The following is a 19,079-nucleotide window of genomic DNA, read 5'->3' as shown; positions in this document are numbered from 1 at the left end:
CTGCCCAAGGCCCCACCCCTTCTGGGGGCCCAGAGCTGGGCCCCTGTACCGATCAGTGTTTAATATTACTTTCACCCCTGGCTGCAGCAGTAATTAAATTGCTTTTGCGTGTCCACTTTACATGCCTTGTGTTCGTGGTGCACGTCCTCACTTGCACTGATGCAGAAAGCAGTGCGCCATGGATAGCTATCCCACTGTGCAACTCACAACCATCTTGTGCATGGTGTTTTGACAAGGTTTTGCAATGCCTCTTGGGGTCAAATGAGTCACGCTGGGGTGAGTTGTAACATGACTTCAACATTCCATAATTCAGTGTTGTCCATCCAATAATTTCATCTGCATCCCATAATGTTTTGCATCTCTTCAAAAATCCCTGCATATCCCTCCTCATTGTCTGCCATCGTCTGACAGAAACATGGATCCTTCACAGCTCTGCACTGCTGTGATGCGCACTGCAAGCATGGATCCTGCAGTATCTGCCAAGCTGCCAGAGGAGCCATGGGGAACATGATGATTCCATAAGGCCTGGGTTGCTGTGGGATGTAGAAAGAAACAATTGAGTCATTGGTGGTGTTCACAGAGCGGCTGGAGATGATGGAGTGCTGGTTCTGGGCCCGAGAACCAAGCACTGAGTAGTGGGAACACATCGTAATGCAGGTTTAGGATGAAGAGCAGCGATTGCAGAACTTTCCGATGTGCAAGGTCACATTCCTGGATCTGTGTGATCAGCTCACCCCAGCCCTCCAGTGCAGGGACACTAGAATAAGATTAGGAGGACTTGTGGCACCCTAGGGACTAACAAATGCATTTGACCATAAGCTTTCGTGAGCTGCAGCTCACTTCATCGGATTGGCACTGATTGGAGAAGTGAGTGGTGATAGCTCTGTGGAAACTTGCAACACCCAATTGCTACTCATGTTTTGGGAATCAATTTGGAGTTGGGAAATCCACCATGGGGGTTGTTGTGATGCAAGTGTGCAGGGTTGTTAATTGCCTCCTGCTACAAAGGACTGTGACTCTGGGCGGTGTGCAGGACATAGTGGATAGTTTTGCAGCAATGGGGTTCCCGACCTGCAGTGGAGTGACAGATGGCACACACATCCCTATTTTAGCACCAGACCACCTTGCCACAGAGTACATCAACAGAAAGGGCTACTTTTCTATGGTATTGCAAGCACTGGTGGCTCACCAGGGATGCTTTACCAACATCAGTATGGGCTGGTCAGGGAAGGTGCATGACGCATGCATCTTTAAGAACACAAGGCTGTTCAGAAAGCTGTAAGCAGGGATTTTCTTTCTAGCAGACCTGTGGACTACTACTGGGGATGTTGAAATGCCTTAGGGATCTGGGAGACCCAGCCTACACTTTACTCCCATGGCTCATGAAGCCGTACACCAGCCACCTGGACAGCACCAAGAAGCACTTCAGCAACAGGCTCAGCATATGCAGAATGGCCATTTGAAAGGTCACTGGTGCTGTCTACTCACAAGACTGGATCTCAGTGAAAAAAGTCCCAATGGTGATAGCTGCCGGCTGTGTCCTGCATATCTGCACAGCAAAAGGAGAAGGTGGAATGATTGTCTGCTAATTTAGAGCAGCTGGATACCAAGGCTACAAAAATTGCTCAACATGAAGCTGTACAGCTCAAGGAGGCTTTGAAAGACCATTTCAATAGTGAGCCACAGTAATGTGTAACAGCCGTGTTAGTCTGTATTCGCAAAAAGAAAAGGAGTACTTGTGGCACCTTAGAGACTAACCAATTTATTTGAGCATGAGCTTTCGTGAGCTACAGCTCACTTGTGTGCAATGTGTGTTGCTGCAGTGTGCTCTATGTGACATTGCTCTTTTGCACCCCAGTATGAAGCTTGTAATGAGTGCTCTGTGAGTGGTAATGTAACATTGCAAATATAACATTGCACCTATTACTATTATCTGTGAATGATGTCAGCCGCAGCCTGCATATGTTGTGAACTCCATAAAGATTAATTAAATTTTCCCCCAAAACAGACTTTGATTCCATACTCATGCAAACAGACACATTTATAACAGAATAAAACTTTTGAAGGGGGGAAAGAACAGTCATTTCCATTTCAGAAACACACACTGACCTGTGAAAGACACCGTTGGTGTATATGTGCAGCTGTGATTGACTGTACTCTCCTCTGGGGGTGGAATGGTAGAGGCAGGCATGCATGGGACTGTTGAACCTGAAGGTCAACAAGAGTCTACAGCATGTTTGCTGCTTGACAAGTACAAGCATCTCTTGCTGCATATCTCTGTCCTTTTCATGTCCCTTTCTCCTCTCCGCTCTATCCCTGTCCATGCTGTCCATGAGGGTGAGCCTCCAAGCGGTATCGGGTTTACAATGGTGCCAGTGATGCCATGCCCCACACTCGGAAGGGGCCCATAATCCCTCCCCTGACATGTAGAGGGTGAGCCCAGCAGGCGCTGGCCCTTGGGCTGGTGCAGGAGGCCACCCCACAGAGTGCACAGAGCCACCTGCAGGGGGCAGCTCCCCAGCACTGCACCCTGGGCTCGGTGAAGTGGCTGGAGCCGCCGAGGCTTGAAAGCAGGGCAGCCAGGAGGAGCGGCAGCAAGTGTGGCCATGGGGAGGGGACCCCCAGCCTCAGGTGGCTGTGCCCCAACGCATGGTGCTGGGGGTGCTTCACTACTGGGCCCACGTTCCACTCTCCGGGGCATGGCTCCTTCGGGCACTGGGCTCCATTCTGCAGCTGTGGGGCACAGATCGTGGCTCTGTGCCCCTCCCTTTGGAGCTGCCACCGTGGCTCAGCCCCCTCCCAGCTTCTGGTGGGGCGGTCATGTCCCCTCCCCCTCATCCTGGGTCCCCTATGCCCTGGGGCGGAGGGATAGCTCAGTGGTTTGAGCATTGCCCTGCTAAACCCAGGGTTGTGAGTTCAGTCCTTGAGGGGGCCATTTAGGGATCTGGGGCACAAATTGGGGATTGGTCCTGCTTTGAGCAGGGGGTTACACTAGATGACCTCCTGAGGTCCCTTCCAATCCTGATATTCTATGATTCTATGCAGCCCCTTTCCCAAATTAGTCTGAGATGGGCATGGGCTGAGCTCAGGCATCCCCTGTGGCTAGGGATTCCCCACTGCTGGGGTCAGCACTAAGCCCGGACACTTGTCCCAACCCTTTCTGCTGCACTGCCCCTGCCAGTGCTGGCCGGTGTGGAGGTGAGCCTTGGTCCAAGCTACAGCCAGATGAGGCCTGGCCCGGTTCAGAGAACAGGGGTGGATCGTCGGCAGGGGGTGAATCGGGAGTGGGGTGCCTCATAGCGGTCCATCTGGGATTTTGGGGTGGAGACTGGTTTGGGAATAGAGGTTTGAGAGCCAGGAGCCCTGTTCTGGTAGGCAGTGGGGAGTTTTGGGTCAAGAGGGGTTGGCTCATAGAGGGGTCTGATCCAGTTTGGGCTGGAAGGGGGTCTGGTCCAGTTTGGGGGTTTCGGTCTGGGGAGGGGGTCTGGCTCTGGTCCAGTCTGGGGGGGGGTCATTGTGGGGAGGGATGTGGGCCAGGTCCAATTTGAAGGGTTGGCTGAGTCTTTTAGGTGCACAGCTGGTCCTGATCCTAGTCTCTGTACTTCCCTGCCAGCAGGGAAGGACTAGCAAGTAGGGTGACCAGATGTTCCATTTTTAAAGGGACAGTCCCGGTTTTTGGGACTTTTTCTTATATAATGCTATATATATAATACTATATATATATACCTATTACGCTCCACCCCCTGTCCTGTTTTTTCACAGTTGCTATTTGGTAACTAGCAAGTCTAGTATGAATAATGGTGCTATCAGTAAAATGTATTAAAGTTTTTCATATTTTGTGTTTTTAAAATGTTTTGAAGAGTTTTAAATCTGCCCCAATTTCATACAAAAATTTAATTCAAGCCCTGGTTGTTAATATGTGAAATGTGAAGGGTGAGATAGTGTGATGGTTCCCTTTTAGTGGGAGCAGCACATGACTGGTGGTTTTGGCCAGCTTTGGCTTTTGTTAGTTGTTTTTACCCACTGTGTTTTATTTTGTATGTTTTCTTTTCTAATTTATTTGTTGTACACGTGTGTGTATTCTTTTGTCCAAAGGCTACCATTGCTGGTACTCTCGGGGCAGCCACCTCCATCTGTAACTTTAACTTGTGAATTTTGTAAATAAAACCTGTGCAGCTGTGTCAAAAGCAACTTCTGTGTCTAGCTCCTGTCTTTTACAATTGTACCCCATGGGGGCCCACAAATGTTTGGCACCAGGCCCACAAAAGGTTAATCCAGCCCTGCCTCTAAGCCTTCTGCTCAGTATTCGAAGCAGTAGAGGCTTGTAGGATCTCTTGGAACATGTCATCTCACGTCCTCTTCCTTCTCCTCCTTATCTCAGAGACTTTTCGGTCAGAAGGGACCATCGTGATCATCTTATCTGGCTGAGCTGCTCTGCTGGTGTGGATGGAGAGACCCCCAGGCCACATTTCCAGCTGCAAAAGATACAAGGCACAGAGGTACTATTGTGAGTGTATTTGTAAGATAAATGGAAATGTGGTACACTGAATTCAGTCCCCTTGACCCACACAAGTTACAAGCACTACATTCTCAGTTCTCCTTGGGATTCATAGGGCATGGCACCAGTCCCAGCCATGGTATCCCGGGAAGGTAGGGGGGGAATTGGGGAAATAAGGGGGCGATGGCTCACAGGCATAAGTATATGTGCATAAATAAGGTCCTGCTTGAATCGCAGGATGGTCTATAAATAATTGTGGCTGAGCAGTGGACAAGATGTGGGAAATCATGGAAAAGTAATGGACCTTTACTAATAATGGTAGTTTAAAAAAGCCGATTTTCAGCTTGAAAAAGAGACGGCTAAGGGGAGATATGATTGAGGTCTATAAAATCATGACTGGTATAAAGAAAGTAGATAAGGACGTGTTGTTTACTACTTCTCATAACACAAGAACTAGGGGTCACCAAATAAAATGAATAAACAGCAGGTTTAAAACAAATAAAAGGAAGTATTTCTTCCCAGAACGCACAGTCAGCCTATGGAACTCCTTGCCAGAGAATGTTGTGAAGGCTAAGACCATAACAGGATTCAAAAGAGAACTATGTAAATTCATGGAGGATAGGTCCATCAATGGCTATTAGCCAGGATGGGCAGGAATGGGGTCCCTAGCCTCTGTTTGCCAGAAGCTGGGAATGAGCGACAGGGGATGGATCACTTTTTCATTACCTGTTCTGTTCATTCCCTCTGGGGCACCTGGCATTGGCCACTGTCAGTAGACAGGATACTGGGCTAGATGGACCCTTGGTCTGACCCAGTAGGGCCATTCTTATGTTCTTATTTCTTTAAGAAAAATTTGCTGGAATGATATAAACACTCAAGTATTATGTTATGCCTGCTAATTTTTTTGATAACCAGACATTTTTCTGCAACTATATTTTATTTTTTAAAAAGTGACTGGTACAATATACAATTCAGGAGATTAAAAGTCTTAACACAACTGCTGGAGAAACAAGTCCTGTCACTTTAGCCTTTTACATTTTACAGGCATTGAATATTAGTGCGGTACACCTTGCTACAGGGGGTCTCCTTTACGCCCTGTCTTTGCATTGTGAAGACTTGTCTCTACTGAGATACTGCACACTTGGCATCCACAGAATTAGGCAAGATTGATAATGATCGCTTTGCTGTCCCTGCTAACTCTAGAAAATGCTGTAGAACTTTAGGTGAATCCCAAAACAAGATCATTTCATTCACATTCACTTGCAAAACATTTGTATGGGGAAAGCTGTGCTGTAGCTTCATGGCCAAACTTAGGGATTGCCTCCAGAAGGAGTGCCTGCTCTGATAACGTGTTCACTTGTTTCACATCAAATACCTGAACTGCTTTCATCAATGCCAGTCCAGGCTGCGTGAACCTTGATCCTTGTTAAGCAGGTCTGGCAACACTTTCCTCAGTAGTAGTCTTTCGGTTTGTTTGCTGTTTTCTTGAACACTCCTTGTAAAAACACATTCCGCTCTGCATCTTCGCTGTGCTTTTCCTTTGCATTGGAGTCTGCCCAGTGTGTCAAATCCATACAGTGTTGTACAATTGATGGACAGAAATAGAACACATCTCAAAAGATTTGGTGGTTTTCACCAATGGTTTGGCATTCCAAAATTAACTATAGCAAGTTCACAGTGTTTAAAAGTGAGATCAGGCTGTCCATTATTTGAGTATCAAGTGAAATCGCCATTTCACTTTCAACAAACTCGCCGTAGTCACTTACATGCTCAGCACAGTAAAGAACTACTTCAAAGCACGAATTCCATTGTGTCACCACTGGTTCTGGAAAGAGAGGCACTTGGTCAGGAGGATTAAGCTGTTTTTTTTCCTGCAAAGAAAGTCTGGAAACACAGTTTGCGAGCTGTGCAGTGTTTAAACATTTTTTTTTTAGCAGCAGTGAATTTCTTGACTTCAGAAAAACGAATGCACCACTGATTGCTGCCAGAATTACAATATGCTCATTGCACTTTACATGCATTGAATTAGGAAGTAGCCCCTGTAGAACCTGATTATATGCTCGAGTGCAGTACGTTGCATTGTCTGTCATGTCCCGTACATCTTATTAAAGTCTATATCAAAATTGGTCAGGAACTTGCCGGCCAATGGGAGCTGCGGAGCCGGTGCTTGGGGCAGGGGCAGTGCATGGAGCCCCCATGGCGGCCCCTGAGCTGGAAGGACATGCCGGCTTCTTCCCGGGAGCCACGCGGAGCCAGGCAGGGAGCCTGCCAGCCCCGCTGCACCACCGCCGCCAAGGACTTTTAGCAGCCTGGTCGGTGGTGCTGACTGGAGCCACCAGGGTCCCTTTTTGACAGTTTTCAGAGTAACAGCCATGTTAGTCTGTATTCGCAAAAAGAAAAGGAGTACTTGTGGCACCTTAGAGACTAACCAGTTTATCTGAACATAAGCTTTCGTGAGCTACAGCTCACTTCATCGGATGCATCGGATGGAAAGCTTATGCTCAAATAAATTGGTTAGTTTCTAAGGTGCCACAAGTCCTCCTTTTCTTTTTTTGACAGCGTGTCCAGTTGGAAACCAGACACCTGGCAACCCTACCCAGCTCCAGCGTGGCCAAGGGGCAGGGGCTGGGGAAAGGAGGAGCGAGGCCCCCCAGCTCTACCCAGGCGGCTCCTGCAGAGACCGCGGGTTAATCCGCCACTGGGAAGAGGGCTTGATGGAGACGGGGGGCTATGGGAGAGGCAGAGGGATGGAGGGGTGTACGGGGCCAGGAGAGAGGGGGGTGATGAGGGCGATGGGGGAAGGGAGGGGGTGTGGGTTGGCGGGAGGGGGCTGGCGGAGCCGAGGACGGGGGCGGTGGGGAGCCAGGCGCCGACAGGAGGCGGGCTGGCTTGGAGGCGGTGCCAGGGACGCTGCGGCGCAGTAGGGGCCGGACCACGATTTAGTTTCAGTTTCGGTCTGGGGGCGGCGCCGCCTGGGTTTGTGCAGCGCGGCGGCCCCGGAGCAGAGTGGAGCGAACCCGCCGGCCCCGCGAGCCGACATGGGGCTCGCCGGCCGCCTCTCCGCGCTCGGGCTGCGGCTGCTGCTGCTGCTGCTGCTGAGCGCCCTGCTGGGTAAGGGCGGCTGCCGCCTCCCTCCCCTCCCCTCCCTTCCCGCCTCGCCGCCGGGACCGCGTGCGAGAAGCTCCCCGCCGTCCCGGGGCCCCGACCCGCACCTCCCGCAGCAACGCTGCGCAGAGGGGGCGGCGTTGCCCCGCGGTCCGGGCCGTGCTTGGGCTTCACTGGGGCGGGAAGTGCGAGGGAACTGGAAGGGCTGAGGCTGGGTCCCGGGGGAGCGAGACCGGGAAGCCACGGGGCGGGGCTGGCCGGCCCCGACTAGTGGGGGCGGGCGGAGGGTTCTTCCTGGGATTGTTTGTTATAAAAAGCCTTTTCCCAACCCGGAAAAGTTGTTTTCAGTCTGAATGAAAGTGAAGGGTCTGGGCCAGCTCCCCCTGCAATTACAGGGACAGCGGGGACGCGCCCAGAAAAAGGGAGGGTGGAAATAGCTTCTTCCTAGCTGCTCCCTGCTCATGCCAGTGTCTTATCTGGGTCCAGTGGTGCAGACGCACAAAAAGTTTATGGTTCTGGATGCTTGCCAGCCCCACAGAGGTGACACAATTGTGAGCTGAAGTCTGTTCCTCTTTGTGTCTCAGGAACAGAATTATTTGCTAAGAGCTCAAACCTCCAATTAGGGTGACCAGATGAAACGGACAAAATATCGGGACACATGCGGGAAGCAAAAAAACCCCAAAAACCTGCTGGAGCGGCCAAAGCTACAATATTGGGACAAATGGTGTCCCGACCGTGCATCGGTTGGGACGCGGGACAAAGAACTAAAAATCAGGACAGTCCCGATTTTATCAGGACGTCTGGTCACCCTACCTGCAATTGCCTTGACGTGGGCAAACCCAGGCAAAACGTCCCTGGGTCTCAGTGTGGGTGTGTGTCCACATGGAGTCATTTGCAGAATGAAGGCCTAGGTCAGGGTAGTCAATTATTTTCTGTCAGGGTCCAAGTTTCTTGGCCAAGGTATAGTCAAGGTCCAGACTCCAGAGAAAGTAGTAATAATAGGATTTCAGGGTCTGTTCAAAAGCATCTGGTGGTCTGGATTTGGCCCATTGTCTGCTGATTGACTATCGCAGCCTAGGTTTCTATCATTTACACCTCTGTAAACCCACTGAGGAAAATGGAATTACACAGATATTGTTAAGGGCCTATCTTGGCTCAGAGAATTTTTAGTGCTGGTGATGATGCATGTGGCAGAAAGAATCCATCTGGGGTTTTGCAGGGCTGACCATCAGAAAAATAATAATAATTTGACCTGTAAACTGAGCACATTTAATCTGGAATCACTGAGGCCTGGTCTACACATAAAATGTAGGTTGACCAGGGCTGGATTGCCAATTAGGAACATTAGGCACATGCCTAGGAATGCCGTTCTAGGGGTACCTTACCTTTTGGGTGACCAGGCAGCAAATGTGAAAAATTGGGACGGGGTGGGGAGTAATAGGGGCCTATAAGAAAAAGACCCAAAAATCGGGACTGTCCCTATAAAATCAGGACATCTGGTCACCCTACTTACTTCTCTAAAACTGTGTGCAACACAAAGATCAGCTGTAGGCATCAGGGTGCTATAGATGCTGTGCCTAGCGGCATGTAAGGTGTAAATCTGGCCCTGAGGTGGACCTAGCTATGTTGCTCAAGACTAAAAAATTTCACTCTCTGAGCACAGTAGTTAGGTCACCGGCAGGCAAACTTTTTGGCCTGAGGGCCCCATCGGGTTTCTGAAATTGTATGGAGGACCGGTTAGGGGAGGCTGTGCCTCCCCAAACAGCCGGGCATGGCCTGGCTCCCACCCTCATCCAACCCTCCTGCTTCTCGCCCCCTGACAGCCCCCCTGGGACTCCTGCCCCATCCAAACTCCCCTGTTTCCTGACGGCTCCCCGGGGACTCCTGCCCCATACATACACCTCCCTCCCCTCTCTCGGTCCCTTGACCGCCCACCCCTAACTGCCCCCCCGCTGCCCCATCCAACCCCCCCCCTTCTTCCTAACTGCCCCCCTGAGACCCCTGCCCCATCCAACCACCCCTTTTCTTTGACTGTCCCTGGACCCCTTGCCCCTAACTGCCCCCTACCACCCCATTCAACCCCCCCTCTCCTCCCTGACTGCCCCCCCCAGGACCCCTGCCCCATCCACCCCCTCGCTCCGTGTCCCCTGATCACTCCCTGCTGCCCCATCCAACCCCTCCTCTCCTTCCTCACTACCCCCCTGGGACCCCTTTTCCCATTCAACCCCCACTCCCTGCCCTCTGACCACCCTGACCCCTATCCATGCCCCTGACCACCCCCCCCCCCAACTGCCCTGCCCTCTATCCAACCCCCCTCTTGCTCCCTGTCCCCTTACTGCACTGCCTGGAGGACCGGTGCCTGGCAGTGTGGCTGCACCAGGACAGGCAGCCGCGCCGCACAGCATAGAGCACTGGGTCAGGCCAGGCTCTGCTGCCTGGCCGTCCAGAGCATTGCGCTGCGCTGGGGAGGGGGGACAGCCTCCCAGGCCAGGAGCTCAGGGGCCGGGCAGGATGGTCCCGTGGGCCGTAGTTTGCCCACCTCTGAGCTAGGTTGACCTAACTCCTAGTGAAGACACGGCTAGATTAACGGAAAGCTGCTTTCTATATTACCTACATTGATGAGAAAACCCCTTCCGTTGATGTAGGGAGTATCTACACTACAGTACTGCAGCTGTGCTGCTGTCGTGTAGATTTACCCTGAGAGACAACAGGACCCCAGGATGTGAATATTTCAGAGCCACTTTTCAGATCAGAAACACACTTTAAATAATTGCACAGGTTTATAAGATTTGGGGCTTTTTCCAACAGAAGAAATACATTGGTGCTGCAGGAAAGCATCAGAAACACGTGGTGATATCACAGATCTTATGATTAAATATAGTGATGTCTCATAAATGATCAGTATGAGGTAATGTGGTGGTGTTCATTCACATCCAGCCCTCCCCCAATTGCGTTCGGGACATTAAAAATATCCTTGTTGTTTGCAAATTGGATACAATTAACTTAGGCTTGAATAGAGACTGGGAGTGGCTAAGTCATTATGCAAGGTAACCTATTTCCCCTTGTGCTGGAAATGGCCCACCTTGATTATCATACACATTGTAAGGAGAGTGATCACTTTAGATAAGCTATTACCAGCAGGAGAGTGGGGTGGGAGGAGAGAAAACCTTTTGAAGTGATAAACACCCATTTTTTCATGGTCTGTATGTATAAAAACATCCTCACTGCATTTTCCACTTTTATGCATCCGATGAAGTGAGCTGTAGCTCACCAAAGCTCATGCTCAAATAAATTGCTTAGTCTCTAAGGTGCCACAAGTACTCCTTTTCTTTTTGTGAATACAGACTAACATGGCTCTGCTCTGAAACTTGTTGTGTACTTTACATTTTGTCTGTCAATAACTCTGGGGAAGTGTTGAGCTTCACTGCCTTTTGTTGATAGAAATTCTAGACATATTTGGCATTTCTTAATCAGAGTGGGATGAAAATACTGAATGTGACAAAATTATTCCTGGCTGCTTGATACCAGCATTTCCAGGATGGCCCCACAAAATTGGAGGCAGATGGCAACCTTGCATGGTTTCTTTTAGGAACAGGTGAAAATTTGTTGTGATCATAGTAGCATTGCAGAGGCTGGCAAACTATACTTCTTGCCTTCTATGGCACTGGCTCATTGGCTTTGGTTATATTTGGTTACTGATAAAATGGTGAATGTTTTGTATTCTGGGTTTTTACTTTTCTTTAAAAAACAAAAATTATCAGTCATGAGTTCTGTCTGGTTTACCTACTTTAAAGTAAGATTTGGAATTTTGGCAGGTGCTTAAATAACTAGTAATATTTCTCATGAAATATCAGATAGGTGACTTTTTCCTCCCTCTGCCTGGAGAGAGAACTCCTAAGGATAAGGAATATATATCAGGTGCCTCTCAGCCTTTAACACTAATCAAGTAGAAACCTATCTGTACTGAAAATTACCCATTTGAAAATCATTCATCAGATGATAAGAAAAAGGATCATTGCTATCAGAACATTAAGCTAATTTGACCAAAATGGATGTTTTGAAACATGAATTCTGATTCATGATTTGTATTAATTTAATTATTTTCACATAGGAGACTTGCTTGTGACTTTTTCTGTTTAATTGGGAGTTTGCTGAGTATATAAAACGGGATATAAGAACAAAGTTACTTTTTGTTATGATGTTGTCTGTGCTCTGTTGCTAACTGTTTCAAACCATCCCTTGAGATGTAACCATCCCTTACATTCCCCCGGCTCTCTAATTGCAGGGTCAGGATCTTGGTGTCTGCTTGATTTTCAGCAGTTTTTTTGGGCAATGATGTAGATCTGGATGTGTGTCAGTATCATAAATTATATTGCAGTATCATATTGGTTTCAGTTATTCACTTTGAAAGATAGCAAATTATCTGAATAAGTAAATATTAATTAAAATAAATTGCGGTGGCACCTACATGCCAACCAGGTCAGGGCCCCATTGTGCTAGACCCTGAAGAAACATATAGCAAAGGCCATTCTGTGCCCCAGAGAGCTTACATTTTAAAAGAGCACATAACAGGTGGATGAGGCAAATAAGGGGATCAGGGTGGCGGGCAACAGGGTAACAAAAATAGTAGGGTGGGCACAATTCTTAGCTAATCACGAACTGCAATCGCAGCTCACCAGCTGCCACCTCTATGGCCCCCCACACCATAGTATCTAAGTGCCTCCTCCTTTAAAGGAATTTAAAGCCATACTATATCTGCTTTGTCTTCCTGAGTCTGTCTATTTTTGTCCCCTGCCCTTGCCAGTGTTTGTCCAAAATGGCACTGATGATGAAAGTGGCAAGGTGATAATGCTCTAGAAATGCCAAGTGTACACAGTAGAGGCACACTGGCATTTCTAGAGCAAATAAAGCTCTGTTCCTGCCACTTGTTCATCTACAGAGCTTCGCACGCTCTCAGAACCCCACTGAATACATTTTACTCTGCATGGGTGCAAGAGTCTGTCCATGTGAAACAAGTTGCAGGATCAGGGCTCAAATGATTATACCAAGAGTGAAATCCTGGCTTTATTGAAGTCTCCCATTGACTTCAGCAGGGCCAGAGTTTCATGCCAAGATCACAGAGGAGATATGTTGTAGATAAATAAATATGTAAATAGATATGTTGAAGAAGTAATGTTTCCACACACTCACACTGTGACATGTGGACACATTGGCTGGTGGATGCGCTCTCAAGAGTTAGGAAACTCTCTTTTTTATTGTTCCTGGACTATTTTACCTGTCTTTTACCTGACATTTAAAAATCTTACTCTTTTCCTAAACTCATTTGACTTTTGCTATATTTCCTCAGTACTTAGGTTGCGGGAGGGAGGGTTTTCTTTTGTTTCTCCTTCAGTTTGGAGAAGAGGAGATGTGAATGTTCTTAAAATCGATGCAGCCTGTATGAAATAGAGAGGTACTTTATTCTGTGTTGATAAGTGGACAGAAGGATAGTGGTGGGCATCTCTCCTGGTAGAGCAAACACACTTTCTTTCCCCTCAATTTAAAGGGGACCTGAAAAAAAAATTTGTCTTCTGCCCTCCTTTTGTTTTTTCATGATAGGTAAGGAAAACCTGATAATTTTTTAAACAAAACATCCAGTTTTTTTTTTTTTTTAATTTCGCTTGCTTTTACCTTACAAATATGAGGAACATCTGGTCTTTGATTTTGTTGGATGTTTCCCTGAGTGACTCAGCTCTATTGGGAGTTGTTTCCATTTTTAACTGTAGGGGCAGGAAAATTGACTCTTTATTAAACAGATATTTTCTTCTAACTGAATTAAATAGGTGTTAACAAAACCAAAGAGTTTTAAACAGTCTGAATGAAAATTCCTTTCCCTCTCAATTATTCGGGTTTCATTGCTTCATATCTATGACGAAGTCATCCTATATAACCATCAATTCTCCATTGAGTTGTCCAGGATAAACAGGGTAGACAAGACCTGAATTTCTAATGTAAAAAATGTAGGCAAAAACCCCTAAACAAACACCTTTACAGCCTTTCTTTATAGATAAAAAATCCTTTTTTCCCCTTTGCTGGATGACAAGAGAGGGAAAAAAACCTAATTTGGTTAATATGTCTATTGTCAAACTAACCCAGCCTTTCTGGAGTAAGTTGCTATGCGCCAAATTCTTCTGTGAGCTGCACAAACAGCTCTTTGGCCCCCGCGGTTCACAGCTCTTTGCCACAAAAGCCTCGCTTTGGCCACTTGAGAGGGGAGTTGCTATCGTGCAGTAGCTACACTGCATTTTGGAGTGAGCAGGAGCAAGCCTCGCAGACAGGTTGACAGACTCAGGCTAGCCCCAGCTCATGCCTGTAGCTACAGCTCTTTTAAGCTGTGGCTCAGGCTGGAGCTTGGGCCCTAGAGTCTAGGGAGGGGAGTGGGCTTCAGATCCCAAGCCACACTTGAAACGCTGTCTATACAGCTAGTTTTAGGGCACTAGCACAAGTCCCAATAGCCCGATTCTGTCGGCCCAGGCTGGGAGGCTCGCTTTGTTCACACCAAAATATAGTTAGACATATCAAGTGGCCAAAGCAGGGCCTTTGTGGCAAAGAGCTTCAACCACACTGTGAATCAGAATTCATGTTTCAAAACATCCATTTTGGTCAAATTAGCTTAATGTTCTGATAGCAATGATCCCTTTTCTTATCATCTGATGAAAGATATTCAAATGGGTAATTTTCAGTACAGATAGGTTTCTGTTTGATTAGTGTTAAAGGCTGAGAGGCACCTGATATATATTCCTTATCCTTAGGAGTTCTCTCTCCAGGCAGAGGGAGGAAAATGTCACCTATCCGATATTTCATGAGAAATATTACTAGTTATTTAAGAAACAAGAAAAGGAGGACTTGTGGCACCTTAGAGACTAACCAATTTATTTGAGCATGAGCTTTCGTGAGCTACAGCTCACTTCATCAGATGCATACCGTGGAAACTGCAGCAGACTTTATATATACACAGAGAATATGAAACGCAGGACAGCGGGGTGGGAGGAGGTATTGTTTCATATTCTCTGTGTATATATAAAGTCTGCTGCAGTTTCCACGGTATGCATCTGATGAAGTGAGCTGTAGCTCACGAAAGCTCATGCTCAAATAAATTGGTTAGTCTCTAAGGTGCCACAAGTCCTCCTTTTCTTTTTGCGAATACAGACTAACACGGCTGTTACTCTGAAACTAGTTATTTAAGCACCTGCCAAAATTCCAAATCTTACTTTAAAGTAGGTAAACCAGACAGAACTCGTGACTGATACTTTTCTTTGAAAAACAAAAATTAAAAACCCAGAATACAAAATATTCACCATTTTATCAGTAACCAAATCTAACCAAAGCCAGTGAGCCAGTGCCATAGAAGGCATGAAGTATATAGTTTGTCAGCCTCTGCAATGCTGCTATGATCACAACAAACCTTCACCTGTTCCTAAAAGAAACCATGCAAGGTTGCCCTCTGCCTCCAGTTTTGTGGGGCCATCCTGGAAATGCTGGTATCAAGCAGCCAGGAATAATTTTGTCACATTCAGTATTTTCATCCCACTCTGATTAAGAAATGCCAAATATGTCTAGAATTTCTATCAACAAAAGGCAGTGAAGCTCAACACTTCCCCAGAGTTATTGACAGACAAAATGTAAAGTACACAGCAAGGATATTTTTGCTGTCCTGAATGCAATTGGGGGAGGGCTGGATGTGAATGACCACCCCCACATTACCTCGTACTGATCATTTATGAGACATCACTATATTTAATCATAAGATCTGTGATATCAGTGTGTTTGATGCTTTCCTGCAGCACCAATGTATTTCTTCTGTTGGAAAAAGCCCCAAATCTTATAAACCTGTGCAATTATTTAAAGTGTGTTTCTGATCTGAAAAGTGTCTACTTCAGGCTGAAAATTTTTGGAAGATTTTAGCCAAAATGGTTCAGATGTTTCTGAGAACGAGGCTAGTGTTGGGGGGGACGATACATTGTTTTGCCCATATTAAATTCTGGTGACCTTTTCTTTGAACAGTGCTGGTGCCCCATGCTTTTGGAGCAGAGACTTGAAATTTGGCAAGGAAGAGGGGGCCTTTGTGTCAAGGATGTGCCTTTTACATCCTTGTGAAAATCAGATTGAATTTGGACAAGTTATAAGCCTTTGGAAAAAAAAAATTACAAGTCATACCTGGGCAACCTTAATTTGAGGACTTCCTAACTTTTATGTGCTTGACTTTGCAGTCTTAATGTTCTTTTACCATAGTTTTTGTGTGTAATATTATATATAATAGATACAGAATGACTCAAACAATAGTTTAGATAACTGGGGACTAATTAAATGTATTTTCTTTTTTGGCATAGTATGCACCCGGTCTCAAGATCAAGAGTCTGTGTTTGCGATTGTGGGAGAAGAGTTTACTTTTTCACCAAAATTTAAGGGTGCTATATACGAAATTACCTGGATGAAAAGAAAAAATAAAGTGGCTGAATGGGAAAGTGGTGGGTTGCCTACGTATTTTTCTAGCTTTGGAGAGAGAGGACAGCTTGACACATCTTCTGGCAATTTGACCATCAAAAAGTTAAACCTTCATGATGCTGCAGAGTATGAGGCACAGGTTCTAGCTGCTGACGATAACCAGCTCCAGTATACAAAATTTGTATTTGAAGTATTGGGTAAGTAGTGGGTAAGCAGTAAAAACAATTTGCAGCTGTTGTCTCCTTAAAAAGTGAAAAGTAGTTAACTTTAAACTATCACAATGTGAAGGAAAGATAAGAATAGTAAGAGGCCAATGTAGCTCCAGCAGGAGCTCTTTAATGACCTGAAAAATCCAAAAAAGAATACTACAAGAAGAAGAAACTTTGACAAACCGCTAAGGAGGAGTACTAAAGAATAGTATAAGCATGTAGGGACAAAATTAGAAAGGATAAGACACAAAATGAATTATACCTAACAAGGGACAAAAAGGCAATAAGAGGTTCTTGAAATACACTTCCGTTCATCTTTCTCTTGCTCCTAATGTAGGTCCTTAAACTCCTGGGGGAATTCTGCACCAAAAAATTAAATTCTTCATATTTTAATTGTCCAAATAACAAAATATAGTCACGCCAGTTTCAATTGTGGTGTTAATTTTATTTCAAGATACCTGTCTGCAAGTATGTTTGTAACAATACAGACAAAAAAGATTCAAATGTGTTTTAACAAATAGATTCCTTCATCGGCATAGTAATACAGAACTTTGAGTAATAATACATTTTAAACTACAATACATAAACTTATTTCCCTCACCCCTCAGAAGCAGTGCAAGGCCTGGGGGAGTCAGGTGTGACAGAGGAGTTGAGGGAAGTAATTGTTGGGAAGGAGCCTGGGTATGAACTTGGAGGGTCGTTGGGTGTGAGTGTGAGAAGTATGGAACATGGGTTTTCTGTGGGGGAAGGGGGAAATTGTTAGGGAGCCTCTCCCATACAGACCCTGGCTGACCCCTAACCACTCTCATTCAGTGAGACATATCTGCCCCCCATCCCCATGTGTCATTGCACCTTCCTGTTCCCATGTTTCCCTGTACCTGCACTCAGCCACACTCCTCCCCCCATGTGGCCCTTCAGTAACCCCATATGCCCCACGCTGTCTGTCCCCCCCATCCCATGCCTCCTGACCTGGCCCCATGGGCAGGGTGCTGTGAGGAATGCAGCCTCTTCTCTTCACTATCCACAGCTGGGGCTGTTCCTGCTCGGGAGTGGCTGCTCTCTGCTCTGGCACCCCAGAAACCCCTGGTGGGCAAAAGGCGTAACTGCAGCACCTCTCCAGCAGAATGTATGTTATGCTCATACAAAGCACACGGGATCTTTTTATAGGGGAGAAGGCAACACGCTGCGTTTATTGAAAACACACACACACGTCCTGCAGATGGTCTTTATAGTTACCAGTCTGTCGTAGCTTGAGTTAATCTAATGGCCAGTTAGATTGAGCACGAGTGAGGAGCTGGGCTCTGTCGGTCCTGATCCGATGCTTTACAGGACTGAACCGAGAGTTCTATGGCAAAACACCCCAGCTTTATACTTGTAAATTTCCACTTTAGCCTATGGATTTTGCAGTGTTATTCTGTAATCGTTAGTCCTTAAATGGTGTTAATCTTGGGGTTTTCCACTGTTATCATTTGATGGTTATTGTTGGGCTTCCCATCGTTATCTCCTATTTGTTGTCTCGCCTTCGGGGGTGCCTGCCTCACCTCTGAGGTCGTCAGTGGTGCTAACATGTTTAGCATCAGAGACGATGGATGTTTTCTGATTGTCTCCTTGTGTTTCCAAGTCTTTCACTTTTTCTTGACCATCTGGACATTTGTGATGGCTTTCACACTCATCCTTAACCATGCACACATCCTTTACTCACAAACAATTTTACAGAGACTTTCAGGCAGGATAACATTTTGGAAAGGATTATATGGTTACTAAAGGGATTACAAAAGAACCTTACACAATTTAGTTTGCAGTCCATACAAGAAGCAAGACCTTATAGCAAATACTGTAATGAAATCTTATCCTGAAACAAAAGGTGACCATAATCAGCCATAAGGACTATTCTGGGGGGAAATGCCAAAGAAACCCACCAGAGTGGCATTAAAAAAGGAGAACTACACAAAAATGAGGAAGCTAGTTAGAAGGAAATTAAAAAGGAAAAATCACAAGGCGTGAAATGCCTGCAAACATGGAGACTATTTAAAAACACCCTTAAAGAGATTCAAACTAAATGTATACCCCAAATAAAAAAAAATTGTAAGAGGACCAAAAAATGCCACTATGGTTAAACAGTAAAAGAGGCAGTTAGAGGCTAAAAGGCATTCTTTAAGAATTGGAATTAAAATCCTAGTGAGGAAAATAGAAAGTATTAATAAACTCTGGCAAGTCAAATGTAAAAGAATAATAAGGCAGTGTAGAAAGAATTAAGAGCACCTTGCTAAAGACACAAACTAAGAACAAAAAATTTAAGTACCTCGGAAGCAGGAAGCCTGCCAAATAGTCAGTGGAGCCACTGGAGGATCGAGGTGCTAAAGGAGCATTCAAAGACGACAAGGACACTGCAGAGAAGCTAAATGAATTCTTTGCCTCAGTATTCACTGCAGAGGATGAGAGGGAGATTCCCACACGAGCCATTCTTTTAAGGTGTCAAATCTGAGGAACTGTTCCAGACTGAGGTGTCAAAAGAGGTGGTTTTGGAACAAATTGATAAATTAAACCATAGTAAGTTACCAGAATCAGATGGTGTTCACCTGTCATGGAATGCATCACTTACCACCGGACTGGCACTTCCTCCAGGTTTCTCTGGAGATTAGTTTGAGATCGACGCCCCTGTCCATTGTCCTGCACCCCGTCACTCCTTCTCCGCAGTCCTCCTGCAACCCCCTTGCAGCATCAGGAACCGCAGCCTCCTCTTCGTGGCTCGGCCCTCCGGCCGTGTCACTATCCATGTTCCC

The 19,079-nt window shown here is 46.3% G+C and overlaps 1 protein-coding gene across 5 annotated transcripts in view; it reads left to right on the top strand.

The window, feature by feature from the left end:
- The first annotated feature begins 7,438 nt into the window (after positions 1 to 7,438).
- The window catches only part of CD58 (CD58 molecule), a 47,150-nt gene continuing 35,509 nt past the window's right edge, over positions 7,439 to 19,079 (top strand). For 2 of the 5 annotated variants that reach the window (XR_012664794.1, XM_075119014.1), the window contains exons 1-2: positions 7,440 to 7,609; positions 15,973 to 16,284. Coding sequence is in view for 2 of the 5 variants with exons in the window: in XM_075119014.1 (XP_074975115.1) it covers positions 7,537 to 7,609; positions 15,973 to 16,284 (385 nt within the window). In the remaining 3 variants the exon portion in view is untranslated. Of the gene's footprint in view, positions 7,610 to 15,972; positions 16,285 to 19,079 lie in introns of all 5 variants that reach the window. The other 3 variants (XR_012664795.1, XR_012664793.1, XM_075119012.1) reach the window with 3 other exon arrangements.

This window comes from Caretta caretta, chromosome 1, assembly GCF_965140235.1.
Source record: "Caretta caretta isolate rCarCar2 chromosome 1, rCarCar1.hap1, whole genome shotgun sequence".
Taxonomy (NCBI): Eukaryota; Metazoa; Chordata; order Testudines; family Cheloniidae; genus Caretta; species Caretta caretta.
Note: the sequence above shows the minus strand (reverse complement) of the source record. Positions and strands in the feature narration are given on the sequence as shown.